Genomic DNA, 26,684 nt, shown 5'->3' with positions numbered 1-26,684 from the left:
TCGCAAATAGTGTGGTTACAGTGGCAACATTATGTAGCCGTTAACAGTAGCATGTCCGTGATGATTGAAGTTATGATAAGTGAAATGTAGTCTCGTATCGTTAATATCACTTGTTTATAGCTTTATAAATGATGTATCACTCTGTATCCTTTAATGTATCATGTAGCACTTCGTATCATCATGTATCACTCCGTATCATCGTGTATCACTCCGTATCATCGTGTATCACTCCGTATCATCATGTATCACTTCTGTATCACCCAGTATCACTGGTGTAAAGTTAATGGTGGATGGTGTAGACGGCAGAGTGAGGGTGTGGCTGCACATGAGTTCCAGGCGGCTGCAGGATGATGCGGTGCGCGACGCCGCCGAGGTCCTGCCCGCCCAGGCCAGACACGGCTACGGCTGGCTGCAGCTGTGAGCGACAACGGTAAGCGTTAAAATTATCTTTCTTTATCTACCTTCAATTGTTTGGTCACATGCAACTCTGATTCAAACAAAACTGAAAAACGAATGGCAAAGTTCAACCGAAGCAGTTCTGTTGTCCTGACGTCTCCCAGAATATTTGAAGTCCCGTTGTCTTAAATTTTTAATTATGAACCATTAATTCAATATAGCCCGACCAGGAACATAAAAACCCTCGCCATGTTGCGGAAAACTAATGGTACTAATTTCTTTTAATGGCAACAGTAACTGAAAACTTCATAGACATGTCATCTTGCATGTCAGTCTATTGCTGTCAAAGTGTAAACAAACTTTATTTTAAATGTGCGCAATTGATTTTGTGAATTAAATTGCTAAAATCTTTTTATAGTCGTGAAAGAAAAGTGGTTCACAATGTATTAAAGTATTGGTCGAAGAGAAATACTAAGGGTTCGGACAATATTTTCATTGAATAATGTTTCCGACAAAGGTTGTCAAATTGACTGACATGTTTATCGTATAGTACAGTCCACTATGAAAATTAGCTGTGGTTTGTTTCAACTACACATTTTAAATTTTTTTGTCACTTTCGTGTTGAATTTTATGGAATTGGGAAAGAAGTACCGAGTTTGAAGCGTTCATGAGCAGACATTGCAGTTGAATATTCATGTTCTGAATTTGATTACAACTGTCTACAGCATTTTTGCANTCCCCTAGTCAAAATCAATACTTAAATAACAATTTATTTCTAAATTACTAAACTGTATACAATAAAATTCTAAAATAATTACATTAAATAATAAACATGAAATATGTAATTGAATATAATACAGAATAAATTCTAAAACCATTCTAATATCTGCAACAATGTCCAGGAAGTAATCAAGTAAAGTATTTAATTTTAATAATGGGTTTTTAAATTCTACCAAAATTATTACAATAACTATTTATAAGCAACTAATAATCGTATAAAATACAATATTCAAAATCAAAAAATCAAAATCAAAAAATATTTATTACCCTTCACAATTTAGGTACACAATACAATAGAAACTAAGCCAAGGATTTCTAACCTAAAGTGCGAGGGACTGGTGCCTGAAATAGGTTTCAAAAGAGAAACCTGTGCTACGGGTCACCAGGCCTCACCCCCGGAACGAATATTATTCTAAAATCATTACACTTGTATAAAAAATACATTAAATACGTAACTTGATCTTGCTAAAACTTTGATTTTAGAAAAAAATCAAATAGTTAAATACATACATGTTGAAGGATCCATTGTAAATTGGTGATGATTAAAACTCAGACGTAATATAACACCACTTTATTTGAGTTGTTCACTCAACGGTGGTTTAACACTGAATGCCCCGTCACACCGATCTGCGCCACCCACTACTACTCCGACTGACGCAATCAAGTGACGTAACATCCGAGCCAAAGCACTATTTTTAAAAATAAATAAATTGATAACAATCACACTGCATACAAATGAATAATTATTTAAAAACATTATTAAAATACTTTAACTTAATATTAAATCTACTTTTTATATTTAATTAATACATTTGCAACTTTTTAAAACATTATAAAATCACTTTGAAATAAAATCAAAATACTTACGAATAAAAATACTAAAGTAACACATTATACAATGAAATTATTTAATAATATCACTGAGTATATTTAAAACAATAAAATAATTGATTTGTAATTTTATAATTATTGAATAGTGCACCTTGTACTTACTTCCGTTTCCCTTGCGTTATTAAAATAGCGATTCGAGTAAAGAAATAATTTTAATAATATTTAATTCTAAACTGTGATTAAATTAATCAATAATTAAACACACATTAGGAAGCTTTAAAAAAAAACATAAAATGCACTTGTAGCATGTTAAAAGTGTAATTAAATAAATTGAGAATCAACATGAACACAACGACTTGGAGTAAATTAATTATGATGTCATCTTCTGGAACAATTTAATAGTAGCGCTATCACGGCCATTCTGAGAAAACGCCCGTGCTCTGGGCGTTTATTCAAAATCATCTGTAAAGAAATACCATAATTGGTTCTGTGTGCTCTTTTGTTTGACACTAATTATAATGAGTGTTCTTTTGATTGGCACTAGCTTTTGCTCTTTTGGTTGGCACCAACGTGTGCTCTTTTGGTTGGCACTAACTTGTGCTCTTTTATTGGCACTGATTGATGCTCTTTTATTGGCACAAACTTATTTTTAATTGCTATCATGGTCATCATCTGATAAAGCTTCAAAAGCATGGGGTACTGGGATGAGTCTAATGTGTTCATGAGGAACAACTGAAATTTTTCGACTGCCATGTTTAAGGCTTTTAACTTCATATCTGTCATTGTCTAAAACTCTGACAATTTTGTAGGGACCTAAAAATTTTGGACCTAGTTTGTTGCTCGACCATTGGGTGTCTTTGCATAAAACAAAATCATCGACTTTAAAGGGGTGGACAGGGGCACATTTAGAATCAAAACGGACTTTACTTTTATTAGCTTGTTCGGTCATTCTGCTACTAGCTTCAGATCGAATGTAATCTCTATCAATATCATCTTCAGTGATGATAAGTTGTTGGATTGCAGGGGGTGAACATGTTTTACCAATAAGGAGTTCAAGAGGTGAGTGTCCTGTTGCTTTGGATTTAGTGGTATTAATACAAAGCTGTAATTCTNCCGATAGTAGTAATAAAAATGTATGAATAAAAAAATTATGAAAAATAAAATTATGAAGAGAGATTATTATGAACACAAATCGGTAGTAAGACAAAGAATAGGATTTAGAATTTTATGTGAGCCAATATGGAACCCTGTAATTCCCCTAATTTATGAAGCCAAGTTTTGTTCTGATTTTGAGAGACTACGCCTAAGTGGTCACGAATGGTGCGCATTAGTCTTTCAACTTGACCATTTGCCCTAGGGACGCCACGTGCTATAGCGTGATGTTCAATATTGCCAGATCGAAAAAAAGTTTGCACATCTTTAGACATAATAGCTGGTTCTCTATCAGAAATAATTCTATTTGGTGTGCCAAATAAGTTAACAATTTCTCGCAAGCTTTTTAAAATAAGATTCGTGCTTTTGTCACTTAAGGGATATATAATTACAAATTTAGTGAACGCATCTATTGCTACTAATGCGTAAGCTTTCTTGTCACATCCAGTTAAATTACCCATTAAATCAATGTGAATTGTGTGAAATGGGGTGGAAATTTTGTCGATTGGATGGAGATTAATTTGTTGTTTTCCAGAGATTCCTTTACCGATTTTACAATTAAGACAATGATCGCAAAAAGATCGAACTCGTTTTGACATATTAGGAAACCAAAATTGCTCTCTAATTTTGTCAAGTGTTCTCTCCCAGCCGGCATGCATGAGCGTTTCATGGTATCGATTAATTAAGTTAGAGACTAGAGAACTGGGGACAACAGTGCGTGTCACTGTTTTGCCTTTTTGATTTTGAATGGATATCATTAAGAGATTTTCTCTCATGCTGTATTTTTGATCGTGATCTTCTTTATTAATAATTGCGTCTCGAATTTTTTTAAGTTCGCTGTCGCGTTCTTGTTCGACTATAATCCAGGAAGGGTCTTTCGTTATGATATTTATAGTGGGATTTCTACTTAGATAGTCAACATGAGTCATTTGTTCACCCTTGCGATACTTTACGTCAAATTCAAAATTTTGAAGATAGGCCCACCATCTGTGAACTCGAGGGGTAAGGTCTTTTTTTGTACGGCTAGCTTTAAGAGCGTTGCAGTCTGTAATAACAGTGAACTGTCTGCCATAAAGAAAATGACGAAAATGTTTTATTGCTTTGACCACGGCTAAAGTTTCCAATTCGTATGAGTGATATCTAGAATCTGGTTCAGTAGTTCGCATACTCAAATAACTAATGACATTCCGTCTATCACCTTCGACTTGAATCAACATAGCTCCGTAGCCCAATGAACTGGCAACGGTATGGACTTCGATAGGAAGGTCAGGATTAAAAATACTTAGAATTGGCTCTGATTTCAAATAAGAAATTATTTTTTGTCGAACGTTTTCATGAGTGTCAGTCCATTCAAATTTGGAATCTTTTTTTGTGAGGTCATAGAGTGGGGACATAGTGCGAGAAAAGTCTGGGATAAATCGACGGAAATAACTAGCCAGTCCGTTAAATTGGCGTACTTGTTTTACACAATNAGAAAGTGGCAAAGCAATGTTTATTGATTGAAAACCACAAAAATATAACCTCAAACAGATTGCAATACCAATTATTTTGTAATGCTAAATTAATATTTTAACTATTTACGCCTATAAGTAAACAGTATTTTTGAAAACAGTACTCCCCTGCATAGAGAAAAGTAACTCCCCTGGTTTATACGGTGGCTCCGGTTAAATTTTGTACGTTGGTCGTAGCTGTCAATTTGGTCGCCGATTTAATCTCCTTATAATTATGTGTTTACACAAAGTCCAGTTTTGCAAACACTTGTACACGATATTTACACATTTATATCACTAATTAAGTGTATTTTGATACATTAATACGACTATTTTTATAATTTAACTTAAAATTAATCTAACAGCTGATCTAAGTACGTCTGACAGGCAGGGCTGCCAGACGAAAAAAAAATTTGGAGGGCTAGAATTTTTGAGGGCCTCAATTTTCCGTAGGCTCGGCTTAACGGTACCATTTTCGACAATATTACCAAGATATTCTATAGATTTCTTTAAAAATTTACATTTGGACCTGTTAATGGAAAATCCAGCATCTGATAATCTTTGGAGTACTAAATCTAATCGTTCTAGGCCTTCCTGCACAGATTCAGACGGTATTAGATGTCGTCAATATATACAAGGGCTATATTGTCTTTGTAATCACCAAGAGCATTATTTATTGCCCGCTGATAAACAGAGGGTGAATTACAAAGACCAAAGGGCATAGTCAAATATTCGTACTGCCCATCAGGGGTGACAAATGCTGTTTTCTCAATGGACTCTTCATTTATGGGAATTTGGTGAAAGCTGGATTCCATGTCTAAGTTAGTAAAGTATTTGGCTGACTCAAGTTTGTCTATCTGGTCTTGAATTAGCGGTAGTGAAAATGGTCACGCAAGGTGTTCGAATTTAATTCTCGAAAATCAACGCACAATCGGTCATCGCCATTTTTCTTTTTTACAAGAAGAATAGGGCTTGCAAAAGGAGAGCAACTATCTCTAACTATGCCTTTAACTTTTAGATCATCAATAATTTGTCTGACTTTTTCTCTTTCTATAGGTGCGAGCCGATATGGTCGCCTTTGAACAATACGAGTTGGATCTTTGAGCCGAATATTTAAAGAGCCTGTTTTTACCTTTCTAATTGGTGTTGTAACACCAAAGGTTGTGGAATGTTTCTCTAAGACTAGCTCTAACTCAGTAGTGTCAGTTAAATCAGTATCAAGTTTTGAATTAGTGAAATCAGTTTGTATGTGGCCAATGAAAAAGTCTCTACTTAAGTGAACACCATTGTTTGAAACCTCTATTTTGATTCCTGGTATACTCAAAGAATCAATTCCTAAAATGACATCATAAGGCAAGTTATCTACAACATGCAGATTGGCTTCAAATGTTACCTCATTAATTGTGACTGTAGCGTTAATGGTTTCATTGGAATTTATCAGTACACCACTAATACCACGCAATTGAATCGGATTAACTTTGCGGGTACCCGGTATGGAACCAGAAGATTTCTTTTTAATGAGGGAGCATTCGGCACCAGTATCAATAAGACATGACAAAGTTACATTACCGATTTGTACAGGCACGCAGTTTTGGTTCGATCTTCGAACAACGTTGACATCTGGTTGAAGTGATGTTGCAGAACTTGTCGGTTGTGCTGTCTTGTTCGTCATTTTTGACCAGCAGTTAATACTTGTGTGTCCCGGTCTCTTGCAGGTGTTGCAGACGAGTGACTTGCAGTCTTGAGTCTTGTGTCCAATCCGACCACACTTTTTGCATTTCAGTGGGGTTGATTGGGTGGTTTCTTGAAAATCAGTGCGAGGTCGTTTGTTTTCTATTGGGTCATACGTAGAAGTCGGTGGCGGCCTCTTACGGTAATTATTAAGAGTTGCTATAAGCTCAGCTTGTGATTTTGGCATTGCTCTTAACAATTCCGCTTGATAGAATTTCGGGCGAATTCCAGAAATTACAGCTTCAACCATGAGGTCGTTGGGTGCATTCGGTGATATTCTTTCGAAAAGTCTCCAAGCCTCAGTTACATACTCCGCATAATTCTTAGCATCGTTAGAAGTGTAGTCCCGAAACTTGGTAACGAAGAAGATGTGTCTTGTCTCGGCACCAAATTGACAGATCAATTCACTTTTTAGGTCAGTCCATTCCGGTAATTTGTGGGCATTGATGTCGGCCCAGGTTTTAGCACGTCCTTTGAGACATGACAAGGCTTTCATCAAAGCTATCTGTGGTGAATATCCTCGCAAATTAATTAAGGAGTCTACTTGCTTGCACCACTCTCCGATTGTAAGTTGATGGTCGTCTGGATCAAATTCCGCGAGGTAAATGTCTGATAAGTTTCGATAGCTTCGTGTAGAATGATTTGAGTTTTGACGTAATAGCATTTGTTCGAGAAGACTTACTTGTCGTCGTAGCAGCAGTAATTCTCCATCTTCATTATTAGTAGGTCTTCGTTCAGGTTGCTGAATAATCGGTGAATTTCGGTCCAGGATCATTTCATTACAACTGTCTACAGCATTTTTGCGCACGGGTTATGCATAGCTTATTTTTATTGCTTTATGACCTAGAAATAAGAATAACAACAAAAAATTGTTCTGAATTTGCTTTTATGTGTAAAAAATAGAAAAATTCATATCAATGAATGTATGAAACATGAACATAGAGATGATTCAATGTGTTGCCAAATATATTTTTTTCTTTCTTTCTTTCATTCTTTCTAATTATTAAAACATACCAAACATCCATTTAAGATTCATTCTCACAAGAGAAAATTTAAAATAGAGTCCAAATATTTATTAAAAATGAAAAGTTCTAATTTCCTGTTATGTTCCATAGAAGATTTTTCGCATAAAAATCTAACCCTATCATGCTTTCAATATATTGGCCTTGGTAACGTCGTCTCTCAAATCTTACTATATTTTGATGAAAGCGTGCCCCTTGTTCTTGCGAATAAGCCTCCATAATTATGTATAAATATATCCTAATGAGAATGGGACGTGCATCTTTAGAGACATTCTACTATGAAGATGGAAAATTCAAATCGCTATAACTTCTTAAAAAGCAAATATTTTCGATTTGTAATCGCACTTTTTTGTATAAAATTGCTTATATAATCAGAATATAATAAGTAAAATCCATGCGCAAAAAAAAAATTTTTTTTGTTGACCGGTGTTATTGATGAATAATATAATAAATCCTACCAGCTCGATTGATGGTTTCATTTAATGTATTTAAACCAGGTTACCTATAATAATATTTTTTCATTAATTTATGAAAATATCAAATTAGCCCGTAATCCTAAATCCTGATACATAAAGTTAGCCTATTAATTTAACACAGGTACGACTGTACTCAGTGTTGCACTATCAAATGCAATTGAAGCGCCTCTATGCCAGGGTTTTTATGTTCCTGGTCAGGCTATACATTATTTCAATGAGGGTTTTCGCGAATGAAAGATCCGCTAGATGGCAGGACGTGGATGTGGAGTCTTGACTGCTGCGTGATTGGTGGATTTTGACATATCTGTCAATGTCATGTCAAAAATAACCAATCATGCAGCATTTGGACCTCGCGTCTACGTATTGCCATCTGGCGGATTTTTCATTCGCGAAAACTCTCTGGCTTAAGGGATAGTTTCACTATAGTTAAACCAGAATAGGTCAAAGTTGATAAACTCACCTGCAATATGTTAGGCAGCATTGTTTGGCAAGACGACGTGGCTACGTGCAGTTGCTGTTGTTGCACTTGCTGCACTCCGACAGCCTAAAAACATTACATTCATAANATTCATAATTAGATAAAAATATTGCGAAAAATCTTAGTTTTTCAAAAATGTACAGGAGTAAAAAATATGCCCGTAAACTTTTATTAAGAAGATCCAATTTAAAAGAGAAACGTAACGCCAACGTTTGATAGTAAAATCTTATCAGATATTCTATTGATGAACTTACATGTATCTGGATAGGCTGATGCTGCGGGTGTATTTGTATCGTTTGGACTTGCAGCTGCTGAGGTTGTTGCTGTAAAATAAAAAATTTAGTGAAAACCAAAAACACCAAGCACCTCCATACAATGCTGAGTAGTTTAAAAAAACGTGATGGGTTGAAAGAAAAGCGACTCAAATTGAATGATGTCCTTTTAGAGAAAAAACAAGGACGTAGAGCTCACATAAAATATCCATTCTATTATTCTGCTGTTTTTTTTTAGAAATTTTCACAGCAAAAGTAGTTATGAATTTTGTATTTGACTTCTTAACCCATTTAGACCTACCGTACCCTATGTGGTACGGTATCTTTATGAAAATATTTTGAAGTACCAAACTGTTGTTATTTTGTAAAAACAATTGTGACAGTAAGCTTAAAGTGATTATTTTACATAAAAATATTTAAAAATACATTTTAACAAGTGGTTTTGGAATTATTTTAGAAATTCCTCGACAGAAAACAAAAAAAATATTTACAATGTATTCAAGAAGGCATATTTCATATTATTTATAGTAAAATATAATATTTATCAATTTTATTTCAAAAATAGAGTACAATAGGTATCATGACTACAAAAAAAATATTTTTCAGATTATTTTTATACTATTTTTTCTAGTCTAAAATAGGTGTACCGTATAAGGTACAGTAGGTTTATGCATAAGCAAATAATGCGAGAAAATATAATTTATTTTTTATTATTTTTCTTTGTTTATGCTATTGATGCTTCACTATATTGCCACAACCCTTGAAAAATTTGATAATTTCAGCAAACATAAAGCAATATTGATATTTTTTACTGTTGTCTTGTTAGATGACCACCAATGATGATCAGACTGATGAAGATTCAGGCGATAAAGATAGTGTTGATGTAAATAATTACCCTCAGAGTTTTCTGTGATGGATTTGCTAATTTTCCGTCATCGTATTGTTAAATGCGGTTTTTGATAGCAATAAACGTAACAAGTCAGAAGAAGCCAGGTCTTCTTCAGCTATCCTCACTAACTTCGAAGAAGGTAGAAAAAAATAACCAAATGTGGTTAGTGCCACAGAAAACGTCTTAGAAGGTATACCAAGTGTGATACTAGTGATTATGTTATTTCATTTTTATTTTATATCATACAAAAATAAATAAAAAACTTCTTTGAACAACTAGTATATTTTGCATGCTTAAAGACCTACTGTACCCTATATGGTACGGGCTTCCCACGGCCCCCTTTTTATGAATAATTTTTTTTAATATTTTTTTCATGATTTTTATGCTTTCCTTTGAAAGTTCTTGCTGAAAAATCCATTTTTATTTACAAAAATAATTATCGGTCTAAATGGGTTAATCTAGTAAAACATTTACCGTATTAACCTGCTGCTGGGTTTGCTGCAACTGTAGAGACTGCACCGACGATATGACTGGGTACGTGTGCTGAGCGTTCTGTAAAAAAAAGATAATTTAAAAACTATTTCTATTGGTTCTAAATCAGACCATCCAAAGGTCTTGGAATTAACAGTTTCTTTGGCCATATTGTGGGAAACATTTGATAACATTGCGAGTGAGTATTACATTTTTTGCTGTTTTTTGTCATATTGTGTGTTTAACTTTGCCATAATATTGTGCGAGACATGCATTAGTGAAAGTGACATTAACTGTTACCTTGGCCATATTGTGTGACATTAACAGTTACCTTGGCCATATTGTGTGTGACATTATCAGTAACTTGCCATATTATGTGTGACATTAACAGTCACCTTAGCCATTTCGTTTGAGACATTAAAATGTGTGACACGAACAGTTACCTGCACGATGCCCTGTTGCACGTGCTGCGCGTGTATCGGCACGTGGAGCTGCTGCACGCCGCCCACCTGCAGCACGGCCTGCTGTTGCAGCTGTTGCTGCACTTGCACCTGCTGTTGATGTTGCTGGTGCTGTTGTTGTTGCTGCTGTTGATGTTGTTGTTGCTGTACTTGCACTTGCTGCTGTTGTTGTTGCACTTGCTGCTGTTGTTGTTGTTGCTGCTGTAAATTAATATTTTATAGGGAATTGTATTCATACACATTCTTCAAAAAACTACGCCTTAATAGCCATTATAATTAACATCTTAGGATTCTATTGGTATGTGGGAAAAAAATACACCTGTAATTTTTTCCTTATGTCAATTATTCGACTATCAGGGCTCACCAACCCGTCTGGCCAGCGTGGGGAGTGCAGGTCAAATCATCTTTTTGCTGCTGGCAATTAGAGAGGATCTTTTTCCTGTAAATTAGACCCAGAACAGACTGTGAAACGCAACTGCAACGAAACTGCAAGTTTCAGATGATTCTGATGAATGAAACTGAAAGTTTAACTGGTCGCGTCATGTGTGGTCTCAACGGCTATGGCAGAAATTTAGATGCAACTCAAAAGTAACTAGCAATTGCAGTTTCGTTGCAGTTGCGTTTCACCGTCTGTTCTGGGCCTTAGTGGATATTAAATGACTGATGATGATGTATTTACCTGAACGTGAGTCATCATGTGTTTCTTCAGGCTGTGCAGGTACATGTATGTCTTGACGCAGATGCCGCACTTGTAACGCTTCTGCTGTATAGGCGACTCTTGTGTTTGAGGCTCTTGGGTCTGCGAGTCTTCCTGGTCCTCGCCGATGGTCACATTGGCCTGGGGTAACAAAAAGTTCATAATTTAAATAAGACGCCAGAAAAACCAGTAAGCTATTACAAAATGTTCTAGGCCTGCTGAGCTCTTTATTATAATCATCAGCTCATCCAGGTATTGGTAGACATTGTGATCTAAAGCTCAAGAGGCGTGCTGGAATTTGAAGGTGGACTAGTTCCACCTTATCAGGCTAGATGACCTTACCAGGGTATAATGATAGAAAATGAATAAGACGCTACTGGAAGGAAAGTTTCCACATTGGTAAGAGCAAAAAATTGTAATATGTGTCAGTATACACCCTGTTCAAACTTATTAACAACGCCGTAACAAGTGTCGTAAGGTAACATCGCACTAAAGCTTCAACTGACTCGGACTGTCATGGGTCGCGCGACCTGTCATTGGCCTATGATCGATGGCGATCTGCACGCGTTTATGTGGTTGAAGCTTATGGCGTTTTACATGGCTCGAAAATCATCTTGGCCATTGGGGCTACTAGCCAACAGTTTCCATATTCTCAGGCTTCTTTGTCTCTATCGTTCTGACTACGAGTGAAAGGGACAACTTACCTGGACATCCTGGACCGCTTCGTTGTCGTTTTTAGCAGCTGCAGCAACTTGAGTCTCCGAGCTGTTCTCAGAGTTGGTGGAAGCTTCCGAATCTGGCTTTACTTCGTGGGTCTTCATGTGCTTCTTGTATGAATTGGACTCTATGTAACCTGCAAAAATATTATTTTTTAACTACTCTCTAAGAAAAAACTGAGGAACTATGCATTCTTTGAGGAGGCCCCATACTAGAAATATTTGACGGCTGTTGTTTCGCTCTGGATACTTACTAAATGGATTTCAATTGCTTGTTTAGGTAGTTAATAACTGGGTAAGTTCTTGAGCTATTGAAGCGTTGTAGGAGGGTGTTCAGATGTGCGACATTTAGTTAAACCCAATAAAGAAAAGCGCTGTCTGCTTCTTGAGGAGCTGCAGCGAGCAGAATTCACGCGTGAACATTCGTTTCAGTACGCACCTTTCCCACACACGTTGCAGTGGTACTTTCTTTCGCCGGTATGATGTCTGCGATGCACAGCCAGGTATGACGCCGAACTGAACCGCTGCGAGCAGAGTTCGCACGCGAACAACTTCTCCCCGGTGTGTTTCGTCGAATGCACGCGCAGCTCCGAACGGGACGTGCAGCCTTTGTAGCAGACTGGGCAGACGAACCTGAAAATATTTATGTATGGATTGGTAAGTGATAATGTCTATGTTTTATTCTTATTCTTCTATTGTGGGTATTATACACACTGGTTGATTTTTTTTACAGTCTCGATATTTTCACTAAGTTCCAAAAAAATCTGCTGTTTCTTACAAATTGATCAACCTGTATTGAACTTTTGTATTATACAGCTGTTTTTTTGCGATTTCAGAGTTGGTCCCATAGTAAAAGTTATATATATTTATTGGTAAAACATCCTATAAAAATATCGAGACGGAAAAAACATTCAGTAGAAACATTTTATACTCGTAGGTAGAGCGCTTAACCCCACGTTGGGCGCCATTTTTCTTACAATCCTTCGAATTACTGCAGTTAAGTGCATTTAAGACTAAAACGACATGATGGATGATGATAAGAACTTACTTCTTATGTCCAGTATGAGTGACCATATGGTTATTCCTAGCCGAAGAAGTGGTGAACCGCGCCGAGCAAAGCTTACAGCTATAGGGCTTCTCTCCCGTGTGCGTGCGCCGATGGTAGATCAGGGCTGATTGCTGCGCGAACTTACGCTCGCAGAACTGACACTCGAAGGGCCGCTCGCCTGGGGACAAGCAAATGATTTCTTTTTTTAGCTAGGTACGTACAGTTTTAGTTAAATAAGATTTATTCTAAGACTAAGGGAGACGTCATGTTGATCGATTGGTAGCGGCCTGCGTCCAGCTCTTCCCTGCTACCTTTATGATGTCGTCGGTCCACCTTGTGGGTAGACGTCTCACGCTGTGTTTTCCGGTACGCTTCTCCATTCCAGATCCTTGCTGCCCCATCGGCCGTCAGTTCTGCGTACCTACTATGTGCCCTGCCCACTGCCACTTCAGCTTGCTAATCCGTCGGGCTATGTCAGCGACTTTAGTTCGTTTACGGATCTCCTCATTTCTGATTCGATCTCGTAAAGAAACACCGAGCATAGCCCTCTCCATAGTACGCTGTGCAACTATGAGCTTCTGTATAAGGCCTGTAGTGAGGGACCACGTTTCCGCAGGCCGCTCCAATCAATCAACATGGAAAGCATTGGGGGAGGCCTATGTTCAGCAGTGGACGTCCTATGGCTGAAATGATGATGAATGGGGACATATTATTCGAACATCAGGCAACCCCAACCTGCCTGGCCAGCGTAGAGTGTTGTAGGCCAAATCCTCTTAGCCTTAGGAAAATTGGAGAGTTGTCCTCCTGTAGTGACCCGATTTTCTTCTTTGCCTGGCCCATTACCATTTTATTTGGGCCTCCGTATCATGTACGTCTCCAGGCGGCTCGGTCCTGCTGAGTCATCTCACTGTTGCTTTGGGCTTCTTTAAGGTCCTTATTTACTATGGAAATCCGTGATTCGGGATCTTCCTCATACTCGGGGTTTAGTTTCAATGTCTAGCACTCCTATAGTGACCCGATGATGATGAAATAGTACTTGCCGTTATCAAGTAATTAAAATAATGAGTAGCCCGGTCCGTCAGCACGTAGAATTTTGTCCAATGACCCCTGGCTACCCATCCTTATCGCTCGCGCGTAATTATATTGCTGTCGCGACTGTGCGACGGGCACCCGCAGTGAGTGTGCGAGCGCGATAGCAACATAATTACGCGCGAGCGATAAGGATGGGTAGCTTGATCATTGGACAAAATTCTAAGTGCTCACAGACCAGACTATAGTAAGTAATTACCTGTGTGGACACGCATGTGTGCGTTCAGCNCGACAGCCTAAAAACATTACATTCATAAATAAAAATATTTCGAAATCTCGATATTTCAAAAAATACCGTCAGCTACTCCGAAACACTGTTTACGTAGTTTCGGGTCTACTATCTGTAACCGTCGCTTAGGCATCTCGCTTTGCGTGAGAGGGAGTATCACATTCAAAACTTTGAATAACGTTTTTCGGAGTAACTAGTCGAAGATCCAATTTGAAAAAAAAAAGCGTAACAGGCGATCGTTGTTTGCCACTAAAATCTTATTGAGGATTCCATTAACCAACTTACATGGATCTGAATAGGCTGATGCTGCGGGTGTATTTGAATCGTTTGGACTTGCAACTGCTGAGGTTGTTGCTGTAAAAAAGAGAATTTTAATAAAAACACAGATATACACTAAACTATGTACACACACATCCATAAATGTGCTCGATACTTTAAGTGTGATGGGTTAATTAAAAAACGACTCAAATTGGATGATGTCCCTTACTTTAGGAAAAACACAAGGACACACAAAATATCTATAGTCTATTAATTCTACTGTTTCTTTTAGAAATTTTCACCGCTAAAGAAGTTATAAGTATGTATTATACTACTTGGCTTCTTAATCTAGTAAAACATTTACCGTATTAACCTGCTGCTGGGTTTGCTGCAACTGTAGAGACTGCACCGACGATATCACAGGGTATGTGTGCTGAGCGTTCTGTAAAAAAAAAACATAATTTAAAAACTATTTCTATTTGTTCTTTGGCCATATTGTGGGAAACATTTGATAACATTGCGAGTGAGTATTACATTTTTTGCTGTTTTTTGGGCATATTGTGTGTGACGTTAACGTTTAACTTTGCCTTAATATTGTTGACATGCATTAGTGAAAGTGACATTAACTGATACCTTGGCCATATTGTGTGTGACATTATCAGTAACTTGTCATGTTATGTGTGACATTAACAGTCACCTTGGTCATATTGTGTGTTACATTAACAGTTACTTTGGCCATGTTATGACTGACATTATCAGTAACTTGCCATGTTATGTGTGACATTAACAGTTACTTTGGCCATATTGTGTGTGACATTATCAGTAACTTGCCATATTATGTGTGACATTAACAGTCACCTTAGCCATTTTGTTTGAGACATTAAAATGTGTGACACGAACAGTTACCTGCACGATGCCCTGTTGCACGTGCTGCGCGTGTATCGGCACGTGGAGCTGCTGCACGCCGCCCACCTGCAGCACGGCCTGCTGTTGCAGCTGTTGCTGCACTTGCACCTGCTGTTGATGTTGCTGGTGTTGTTGTTGTTGTTGTTGTTGCTGTTGATGTTGTTGTTGCACTTGTTGTTGTTGTTGTTGTTGTTGCACTTGCTGCTGTTGTTGTTGCACTTGCTGCTGCTGTTGTTGTTGCTGCTGTAAATTAATATTGTATAGGGAATTGTATTCATACACATTCTTCAAAGAACTACGCCTTAATAGCCATTATAATTAACTACATCGACGTGAAGCGCGATGACTTGAAGGCCCATCCATCTGCCGCCATTCACTATAACTATGTTGGCGGCGTGCTCAGATGCCCTTTTTGCCAGATTTTACCGCGAAAATAGGCTTCGGGCACACCAGCGCCGCCAAGACAGCTAAGAGACGAAGTGGTCGCCATGGCCGAAATCGGTCGTATGGATCATCATCATCATCATCAATTAACCACATCTTAGGATTCTATTGGTATGTGGGGAAAAAATACACCTGTAATTTTTTCCTTATGTCAATATTATGCGACTATCAGGGCTCACCAACCCGTCTGGCCAGCGTGGGGAGTGCAGGTCAAATCCTCTATTTGCTGCTGGCAATTAGAGAGGATCTTTTTCCTGTAAATTAGACCCAGAACAGACTGTGAAACGCAACTGCAACGAAACTGCAAGTTTCAGATGATTCTGATGAATAAAACTGAAAGTTTCAAACTGGTCGCGTCATGTGTGGTCTCAACGGACGCTATGGCAGAAACTTAGATGCAACTCAAAAATAACTAGCAGTTGCAGTTTCGTTGCAGTTGCGTTTCGCCGTCTGTTCTGGGCCTTTGTGGAATTTAGTGGATATTAAATGACTGATGATGATGTAATTACCTGAACGTGAGTCATCATGTGTTTCTTCAGGCTATGCAGGTACATGTAAGTCTTGACGCAGATGCCGCACTTGTAACGCTTCTGCTGTATAGGCGACTCTTGTGTTTGAGGCTCTTGGGTCTGCGAGTCTTCCTGGTCCTCGCCGATGGTCACATTGGCCTGGGGTAACAAAAAGTTCATAATTTAAATAAGACGCAAGAAAAACCAGTAAGCTATTACAAAATGTTCTAGGCCTGCTGAGCTCTTTATTATAATCATCAGCTTATCCAGGTATTGGTAGACATTTTGAGCTAAAGTTCAAGAGGCGTGCTTGAATTTGAAGGTGGAACTAGCTAGATGACCTTATCAGGGCATAATGATAGAAAATGAATAAGACGCTACTGGAAGGAAGTTTCCACATAGATAGGTAAGAGCAAAAAATTGTAATATGTGTCAGTATACACCCTGTTCAAACTTATTAACAACGCCGTAACAAGTGTCGTAAGGTAACATCGCACTAAAGCTTCAACTGACTCGGACTGTCATGAGTCGCGCAACCTGTCATTGGCCTATGATCGATGGCGATCTGCACGCGTTGACGTGGTTGAAGCTTATGGCGTTTTACATGGCTCGAAAATCATCTTTTGGCCATTGGGGCTACTAGCCAACAGTTTCCATATTCTCAGGCTTCTTTGTCTCTATCGTTCTGACTACGAGTGAAAGGGACAACTTACCTGGACATCCTGGACCGCTTCGTTGTCGTTTTTAGCAGCAGCAGCAACTTGAGTCTCCGAGCTGTTCTCAGAGTTGGTCGAAGCTTCTGAATCTGGCTTTACTTCGTGGGTCTTCATGTGCTTCTTGTATGAATTGGACTCTATGTAACCTGTAAAAAAATATATTCAATACAGTTGCAAGTAATTGAAAGAAGAACGACATTTGCATTTTCTGATGAGCAGTGCTATGTCTTTATCTATTCAGAATTTCAGACGTTGTGCCATGTAGAGTTATGTACATGATATTGTGATGTTCACTTAAAAAAAAATAAGCTAGTTTTAACCGACTTCAACAAAAGGAGGAGGTTGTCAATTCGGTTGGTTTTTTTACATAAGATAAGCAGGGGGAAAACAATTCGCGCGAACAGCGCTCGTTGCGAACTACGTTCGCTTTAGTACATACCTTTACCGCACACGTTGCAGTGGTACTTTCTTTCGCCGGTATGATGTCTGCGATGCACAGCCAGATATGACGCCGAACTGAACCGCTGCGAGCAGAGTTCGCACGCGAATAACTTCTCGCCGGTGTGTTTCGTCGAATGCACGCGCAGCTCCGAGCGGGACGTGCAGCCTTTGTAGCAGACTGGACAAACGAACCTGAGAATAATTTATTGGATTGGTAAGTGATCATAGTTTATTCTTATTCTTCTATTGTGGGTGTTGTACTGTTTGATTGATTTTTAAACAAGTAGGTGCAATGGTTCAATGAATACTGGTTGATTTTTTTACAGTCAGTTCATACATTTTGATCAACCTGTATTGAACTTTTGTATTATACACAGGGTTCGAAAATATCCGATATTTATTATAAATATCAAAATATCGGATATTTATGATATATATCCGATATATATCAACTTTGATATTATCAATTTTGTATGAAAGCCATAGTATTATTTTATTGTATTATTCATGAATACTATTGCATATGTGTTACATAAACATGTTTTTAATGTTTTTAAAACTTAAAATCAGACAAATAAAGCAAAAACATAAAATATCTTTGAAATATGGCAAAATCACCTAAAAAAATAAAAATCTTATGTCAAAAAGTACAAATACAGTAAGAAATTTTAAAAGTTGATATATATCATCAAAACCGGCTTGATATATATCCGATATATATCTTGATATATATCGTTTGACGTTTGATATATATCCTCGAACCCTGATTATACAGCTGATTTTTTTGTGATTTCAGAGTAGGTCCCAAAGTAAAAATTGTTTATAATCATTGGTAAAACATCCTCTAAAAATATCGAGACGGAAAAAAACATTCAGTAGAAACATTTAATTTTTATACTCGTAGGTAGATCGTGTAACCCCATGTTGGGCGCCATTTTGCTTATCCTCGTTCGAATTACTGCTAAGACTAAAACGACATGATGACGATAAGAACTTACTTTTTATGTCCAGTATGAGTGACCATATGGTTGTTCCTAGCCGAAGACGTGGTGAAGCGCGCCGAGCAAAGCTTGCAGCTATAGGGCTTCTCTCCCGTGTGCGTGCGCCGATGGTAGATCAAGGCTGATTGCTGCGCGAACTTACGCTCGCAGAACTGACACTCGAAGGGACGCTCGCCTGGGGACAAGCAAATGATTTCTTTTAAAGCCTGGTCCGTGAACACGTGGAATTTTGTCCAACGACCCCAAGCTACCCATCCTTATCGCTCGCGCGTAATTAGGTATATTGCTGTCGCGACTGTGCGACGGGCGCCCGCAGTGAGTGTGCGAGCGCGACAGCAACATAATTACGTGCGAGCGATAAGGATGAGTAGCTTGGGGTCATTGGACAAAATTCTACGTGCTCACGGACCAGGCTTTAGCTACGTACAGTTTTAGTTAAAAGATTTATTCTAAGACTTAAGGGAGACATTATGGGAACATCAGGCAACCCCAACCTGCCTGGCCGGCGTAGAGTGTGTGGTAAGACTTTGCCTTAGGAAAATTTAAGAGTTGCCCTCCTGTAGTGACCCGATTTTCTTCTTTGCCTGGCCCATTCCCTTTTTATTTGGGGTCGGCCCTCCGTATCAAGCGTCTCCAGGCTGCTCGGTCCTGGGTCATCTCACTGTTGACCTGGGCTTCTTTGAGGTCCTTATTTACTACGGAAATCGGGATCTTCCTCGTCCTAGGGGTTTAGTTTTGATGTCTAGCACTCCTGTAGTGACCCGATGATGATGAAAAAGTACTTATTTGACGTAATCAAGTAATTAAAATAATGAGTAGCCCGGTCCGTGAGCACGTAGAATTTTGTCCAATGACCCCTAGCTACCCATCCTTATCGCTCGCGCGTAATTATATTGCTGTCGCGACTGTGCGACTGGCACCCGCAGTGAGTGTTTGAGCGCGATAGCAACATAATTACGCGCGAGCGATAAGGATGGGTAGCTTGATCATTGGACAAAATTCTACATGCTCACAGACCAGACTATAGTAAGTAATTACCTGTGTGGACACGCATGTGTGCGTTCAGTTTGGAGACCTCGTAGAATGCCTTGTTGCAGACCGAGCACACGTGGTTCCGTATCCCGCGGTGTTTCTTCATGTGCTGGCATAAGGTCGAGTGGCGGCGGAAGGTCTTGTTGCACTCCGAACATTTCAGGGGCTTCTCACCCGTGTGCAGGCGGAAGTGGACCTAATGGGTAGAGAATAAGGTTTAGGTTTGAAGTTTCTATTTTCTGAACCACCAAGAAAGAAATGGAACGTTTCTTTACCCATGTGGCCAAGAGTTATAATTTTTAAATAATTGAAGCTACCTCTTTAGCTAAACCTTTTTAACTTATGACAGATGAGTATGTCAACATTTTCGTCAACATGTCAAAATCAGATTGACGTAAGTTNGTATAGTTCCAAAATACTGGACTGTCCTGTCGATGACATTGACAGTGGGGCGCCACCGTCGATACCGGATCGCTGGTTCAGATTTTTGCCATGTTGGAAACCATATAGTTGAGCGATGGTAGCGCCCCCCTGTCATTGAGTTTGGTGGGACAGTTCAGCGTGGGTCAGCTATAAGTTATTTTGAACATTTTTTGCAAATCACACAAATAATTTTAAAATATCAATATGGGTTTCGATTACTACGGTATATTAGGCGTGAAACGCTCCTGCACCCAACTAGAGATCAAGAAAGCCTATCGGCGCCTTGCCTTAAAATACAACCCTGAGAAACACGACAACGACGAAAATATGAAGCGAATATTTGCTCTGATCGGAGAAGCTTATGAAGTACTAGTAGACCACAAAAGGCGAGCGGTCTACGACCAGTATGGAGAGGAAGGAATGAAGAAAGGAATCCCAGGACCTACAGAATACATCCAACCCTACACCTACCATGGAGAACCTTTAAGAACGTTCCATGAATTCTTTGGCACGACGAACCCTTACGCAGACCTACTGGATTACTATGAAAATCCTCCACCGATGTTCGATTCCCCCCTAGGAAAAGGTTACAAAGAAAAAGACGCTACCATTCTTAGACCTTTAGCCTTATCTCTTGAAGAAATCTACAAAGGAGGTTTGAAAAAGATGAAGATTCAACGCCTTGTTTTCACTGATGAAACATGCTCAGAATTGAAGCTAAGAGAGAAAGTCCTATCCATTCCCATAAAGCCAGGAATTTACCCGAATACGGAGGTTCGTTTTAAAGAGGAAGGCGATCAGGGCCCTACTAGGATTCCAGCAGACGTTATATTCATTACAGAAGACCGACCGCATGAGACATACATTAGATCTGGCTTGAGCGATTTGTTGACGACTAGAAATGTGACTTTGGAAGAAGCTCTGTGTGGTTTGACTATCACGTTGAGGACTTTAGATGAAAGGATCTTGAGAATCAAGGTGTCTGATGTCATAACACCGACCTACGAGAAGATTATAGAGGATGAGGGTTTGCCAGTTCCCGCTTGTCCTACGAAAGCAAAGGGTAACCTCATAATAAGGTTCAAGGTGGAATTCCCAGAGTATTTGTCGAAACGCGCTAAGAAGGCGTTTGCTGATGCGTTCAGGGTTAAGGAAGAAGAGGAAGAGAAGTTCCAGAAATTGAAGTGTGGAACATTGTCGACTCCGTCTATTTACGATTAGATTAATTAAATCTTATAATATCGATTTTTAGCAAGAATACATAATTGAGAAAAAAATACAATAGTAATTTTAATTTAATTAATTGACAACTACTAAGGATGTGTGTTTCGACTATGTAATCTGCAGTGAAGGTAGCACCTCTGCGGCTCCAATATTGATTCAAAGAGTTTTAATACTTGTTGATCTAGAATAGATGATTAGGGTTAAAGGTTAAAATCTATACAACTGACCTTCAAATCTGTAGGGTTGTAGAAGCTCTTATTGCACATCGAACACACATAGGGCCTTTCTCCTCTATGCCGCGCCATATGAGACCTTAAAGCGTAGCCGCTAAAGAATCTTTTTTCACACACAGTGCACTGATGCGTTTTCTGTTCGAAGTGAGTTTGTCGATGGCGATAGAGCAGCGTCTTGGTGGCGAACGTTCGCTGGCAGACCGAACATGTGGGTTGTTTCGGCGGCCGCTGCTCGTGAGTTCTCATATGCATCTTCAACATTCCTGGACCCTGGAAACAAAGTGCTAGTTATTATTCTAATTTTATCAAAATTAAGTCAGTGTGGCTAAAAAACTGGTTAATAGACCATTGGAAGACTACGAGTATATAGTCTGGTCTGCGAGCACGTAGAATTTTGTCCAATGACCCCAAGCTACCCATCCTTATCGCTCGCGCGTAATTATGTTGCTATCGCGCTCGCACACTCACTGCGGGCGCCCGTCGCACAGTCGCGACAGCAATATAAAATTACGCGCGAGCGATAAGGATGGGTAGCTTGGGGTCATTGGACAAAATTCTACGTGCTCACAGACCGGGCTTTACCTCTTTAAAGTAACTGCCAAAGCAACTAATATATGCTATGAAAGTTTATCTCTTATTTCTGATTGCGGGTCCTATAAATCTCCCAAATTCTTTATGGTACAGATAGATAGTACACATGCCGCTCTAAAAACAAGCAAGATGAAACCTAATTACGTACCTTGAAGGTCCTATCGCAAATGGGGCACATGGGCGGCTTCTTGCAGTTGGCCTTGATCCAATTAGAGTGCGATCGCATGTGCTGCTTCAGCCAACGAGCGTGCTTGAACTCCTTATGACAGAGGTTGCAAACATGGCGGCCCGGTGCCACCGATGACGTAGCTTGGAAGACCACCATTTGCATGTACGATTCTTCGTCCGAGTTGAGGAGCTCGTCTTCTTTCTGGACTGGAGCTGGTTGCTCTGGCTGAAAGGAATATTAAGACTAATCAAGGACGTGTCGTGTTCTCTGAAGAATAGGCTCTTAACGGCTACTCCTTGAAAATGATCAAATTCGGTCGAAGTCTGGTGAAAAAACGGTCAACAGATGCTATGTAGATACCTATAGTAACCAAAGTACCTTATGGCATTAAGTTCGCCTAATGTTAATATTTTTGGCATTGAAGTATACCTAAATAAATAAATAAAATAAGTACTCGTATAGTACTAAATATTTTGTCGACAGTGGAACAAATTGGTCAATCTGAAATGAATTACAAAGCTACCGAAATCTGGAGGAAATTGAGGTTGAACTAGTTTTTGTTACACGAAAATTCTTTATTTCACTATCGTTCAGCCTTTATTTTGAATAGGAAAACTTACCATGAACACTTTATCACTGAACGCGTCCTTTTCTTCCTGCACGACCGTCTCTTCGGTGCTGAAGAAGTTTTCCAAGATCTGGCTGTCGGAATTGATGATCGGCACTTCCATGTACTGCATAAAGGGCTCTGTGCAGGTCAGATTCAGCATCTTTTCTTTCTGAAAGGAACAAGGGTTTTACATTATTATACGAAAATTTTAGATCTTTAGAATGACTATGCGCTCATTGCACCTCTCGTTATAACTCCTGCAAGACTGCATAGTCTGGTATGAATGATATTAAAACCCAACTATCCAGGGTAGGGTTGCCAGGTCCAAAATCACAAAAGCCGGACTTTGTGCTTCATTTGGCCGGACATTTTACCCTAAAAGCCGGCAATTAGTGTCAGCTCATGAGTGAGTACTATAACATCATTCGCCTGGCGCGGTAACTAAATAAAAAGCCTAACAAAAGCCGGACAGGCCGGACAAGGCAATATTTGGCCGGACAAGTCCCTAAAAAGCCAAACACGTCCGGCTAAAGCCGGACGCCTGGCAACCCTCGTTTCAGCCGAAAGACGTCCACTGCTGGACAAAGGCCTCCCCCAAGGATTTCCACAAAGACCGGTCCTGCGCCGCTTGCATCCAGGTACTTCCCCACAGTCCCTAAAAAGCCAAACACGTCCGGCTAAAGCCGGACGCCTGGCAACCCTAATCCAGGGAAAATTTAATAGAGAAAAAATACTCGTAACCCTCGAAAAAGGTGGACTCTTTTCGATACAATATGCGCAAGTAGTATTTAATTGTTCTATAAGTTTTTGATCAATCTTTCGGTTAGATGAATTTTCTCATTCAAGTTTAAACCATTGAACCGAATTTTTATTCAGAATATTGGAAGGAGAACACCACGTCACACGTGTTAAATACTTTCTGTAAGAGACCGAATGTCACGCACGCGGGTGAAGGCGCGGGCAAAAGTTAGTCAAAGAGAAAACCCACCTCCTGTCTCTCAAGCTTGAGCGCTTCTTCAGCCATAGCCTTGGCCTGTTCCCGCAGCGTGACGTCATTCCTCTCCACCAGTTCCTTGAAGGCGTGGCAGCGGGAGATCTGGTGCACGCACTGGAGACACAGCTGGTTGGGCAGACCGTCGCCCATCGATACCTGGTGGCCAAGAAAATGTGAACTTGGAGGCTATACTAGCAAGTCATGATCGAAATATGTATTATGTATTTATGTAAGAGATGCTAAGGAAAAGTCTCACTGTGGAAAATGAGGCAATCATCCTGCCTATTAATCGATTGTTTGTTAAGTATATATGAATTATCTTAGTGACTTCTTCATTTGGATAAGAAAAAATATCTAACTACCTATACTTCCTACTATATTAACCGTTTTACCAATCTCCATGATCAGAAAGCTTTCTGATCATTCTGATGATGTATTCTACTATAATAATTCCGTACACCGTAAGTTATGGCAACATAAATGTGTCTTACGTACTTTTATTACTCTATTATTATTTAAGGTGTTTTAACGCGTTGATGTCTTTTCCACTGTTTTGGTATTATTTAGCTGTCTCTTTCTATCTTATAAATTACTTGAACTCTAAGCTAAGCATTACTAATTAAATTAACTACCTATCCCTTTTCAGACTTGTACCTACTCCATACGAACTTTCGTAACTTTCATCCTCTATTTCATACCCCTTGGTACGAAATTATTACAGAGATGTCGCTCTCTACAACCTTTTTTTTTTTCTACATAAACGTTAGTTAGATGGTATGTAGGTGGATATGATACCTACTTAATGCAATGGAGTTTCTTAGAAGATTTTGCAAATCTTGCGCGCTATTTATGTTGGGTGTTGACTGATTGGGTCTCATAACCTTACTTCGTATGTAGTGCATTTTCATATTGCTTTCATATCCACATAACTTAGTATGTATAGTAAGTCGTTCAGTTTAGATAATTATGTTTTAAAAAGTTAATTAAATGTTTCCCGCTATTTCTCTGTTTAAAGTAAAGGACGACTGTATACAATATTTAATATATTTTTGTTACTATCTCCGTCAGTCATCGATTGTACGAAAGTTCGTGCATACATCCGGCATCCCGTTCACACTGCAGCGCCCCACATACGACAGACAGAGATAGCAGTGATTTCACAATTTTGAACATACGCATTGCGTCGAGAATTCTCAAAATCTGATGAATTCTAAACAAAGATGACGCGATGGGAGTCTCTCACTATCGACACGCATCACACGCCGTTCCCGTAGGTGCGAGAGAGACAACAATACATTCCCAAAATAATTTCGATTATAGGAACTCACCTGCACTTTAGATATGCCCATCAGCATGGTAGCTGTGAGTTGCTCGAAGAGCGGTCTCATGTCCTTTTTTATCTGCAAACAAGCCCGACATATTTTGTCGAACTTCAAAACCTGCGTTCGAGGGGCAGCCATTTTGATCTGCAGCTATCTTATTCACTTCGTCCTTGTTTTTAGTCAATCCACATTTACGAGAATCGAAATAAAATTACTACCACGTCACATGTTTACGAAAACTAAATGACACCAAGTTGTTTTTTGTTTGAGCAGTTTAAAGGCATTTAGAATACGTATTTAACACTAAAATACAGCAATAATAACACCACTGTACGCTTACGAAAGCAAAGAAAGAAAGAATGCGATGGGTGGGGTGTGACCCGTGTTCACTGCAGAGTAGAGCGAGCGAATGCGATGGCGTGAGGTAGCAAATTATACGAGTGCGACAGAGATAGATAACTGTTGAATGTGTTCAATACAAGTTAGCTCAATACCAAATGAAAGAGTTGGCATGACGTTCTCAAGACGCAATTATTCATGAAATATCAAAACAAACTTCGCGCTAAATACTAGATGCATTAATTTGTTTCTTTTAATCTCAACTTTACTTAATAAATTGGGAGGAAAAATAATCGGCCATTGATCGGAATTAAATTAACCATGAAAAGAGACAGTCGCACTTAATTACAAGTTAATTGTTGGTTTTTTATTACAACTTAGGTATTACAACAGCAATAGTTAACTTTTAAAACCAATATTTATTTTAAAAAAAATCTCTTTTTAACGCCACGAACACAGAACTCTACATTTTCGCTTCGTTCATTTGTTTGATAGAGAAAGTTACATGACGATATCCACGCTTTGCATAATTTCATTGTAGGTAAATAAAGGCTTACTTTTGAATACGAGTATTTAATTAAGCTCTAGTTATGTGCTATACGTCTCTTGCTATCACTACGATTTATCTTGATTGCGTTTAAAAGTGATACCACCGGACTAATACCTCTACAACTTTAGGAACCACGTAATTAAGTAGAGAGTAGATATGGCGATTAGTATTATGTACTTAAATATTCGGTATAAATTACTAATCACGTACTTATAAGAATAATATTTATTTATTTTAACATAAATTAATTAGAAATAGAGCAATATCGGCTCATCTCACACTTGTATGGTCGTGGGTTCATGCGTTCATGTCCTTATGTCCTACTACATGATGATACATTATAAAGCTTCAATTAACAACTTTTACTAATTAATACTATAAACATAAAGCTGGTAAAGCGTCTGGTCTCGTGGACTTTTAAGCGGGAAAGTTCAGCATTAGCAGTTTGTTTTATTTCCTAGTTTTCAGACAAGGACAACTAATTCATGTGGATTATTTTGGATTAAGTAAAAACCATTAATTAAGTGTTCGTGAGCCTGTATAACAATGTAGACAAACAATACAGTGCAACAAACAACACTTAAAATTCTCCCAAGTCGTCCGTGCCTCAATGTCTCAGTGGTTTCAGTAAAAAGATTTACTGAAACTGATGGGCATGGGGAGGACGGGGAGGTTGTCATGTTGTCATTATTTA

The 26,684-nt window shown here is 38.8% G+C and overlaps 1 protein-coding gene across 8 annotated transcripts; it reads right to left on the bottom strand.

Annotated features, from left to right (window-relative positions):
- Positions 1-3: 3 nt before the first annotated feature.
- On the bottom strand, positions 4-25,474 carry LOC114365205 (zinc finger protein 2 homolog). 8 transcript variants are annotated; one of them, XM_028321729.1, is made up of 15 exons: positions 25,108-25,474; positions 23,774-23,935; positions 22,796-22,954; positions 22,155-22,400; positions 21,410-21,685; positions 19,542-19,731; positions 18,501-18,678; positions 17,501-17,694; positions 11,851-11,999; positions 11,129-11,287; positions 10,426-10,650; positions 9,992-10,069; positions 8,611-8,679; positions 8,339-8,422; positions 4-415 (listed from the first exon to the last, which is right to left on the bottom strand). In XM_028321729.1, the coding sequence occupies exons 1-15, from the start codon at positions 25,237-25,239 to the stop codon at positions 281-283; spliced, it is 2,436 nt and encodes an 811-aa protein (XP_028177530.1). In that variant the 5' UTR covers positions 25,240-25,474; the 3' UTR covers positions 4-280. The 8 variants fall into 8 exon arrangements, with proteins under 8 accessions (XP_028177530.1, XP_028177529.1, XP_028177528.1 ...); XM_028321728.1 differs by lacking the exon at positions 17,501-17,694 and adding an exon at positions 12,302-12,495; XM_028321727.1 differs by lacking the exons at positions 17,501-17,694; positions 18,501-18,678 and adding exons at positions 12,302-12,495; positions 12,911-13,088.
- Positions 25,475-26,684: the final 1,210 nt, after the last annotated feature.

Source organism: Ostrinia furnacalis, unplaced genomic scaffold, assembly GCF_004193835.3.
Source record: "Ostrinia furnacalis isolate ACB-3 unplaced genomic scaffold, ASM419383v2 OfSCF7574, whole genome shotgun sequence".
Classification (NCBI taxonomy): domain Eukaryota; kingdom Metazoa; phylum Arthropoda; class Insecta; order Lepidoptera; family Crambidae; genus Ostrinia; species Ostrinia furnacalis.
The sequence above is the reverse complement of the archived record's forward strand: the minus strand, read 5'-3'. Positions and strand labels throughout refer to the sequence as shown.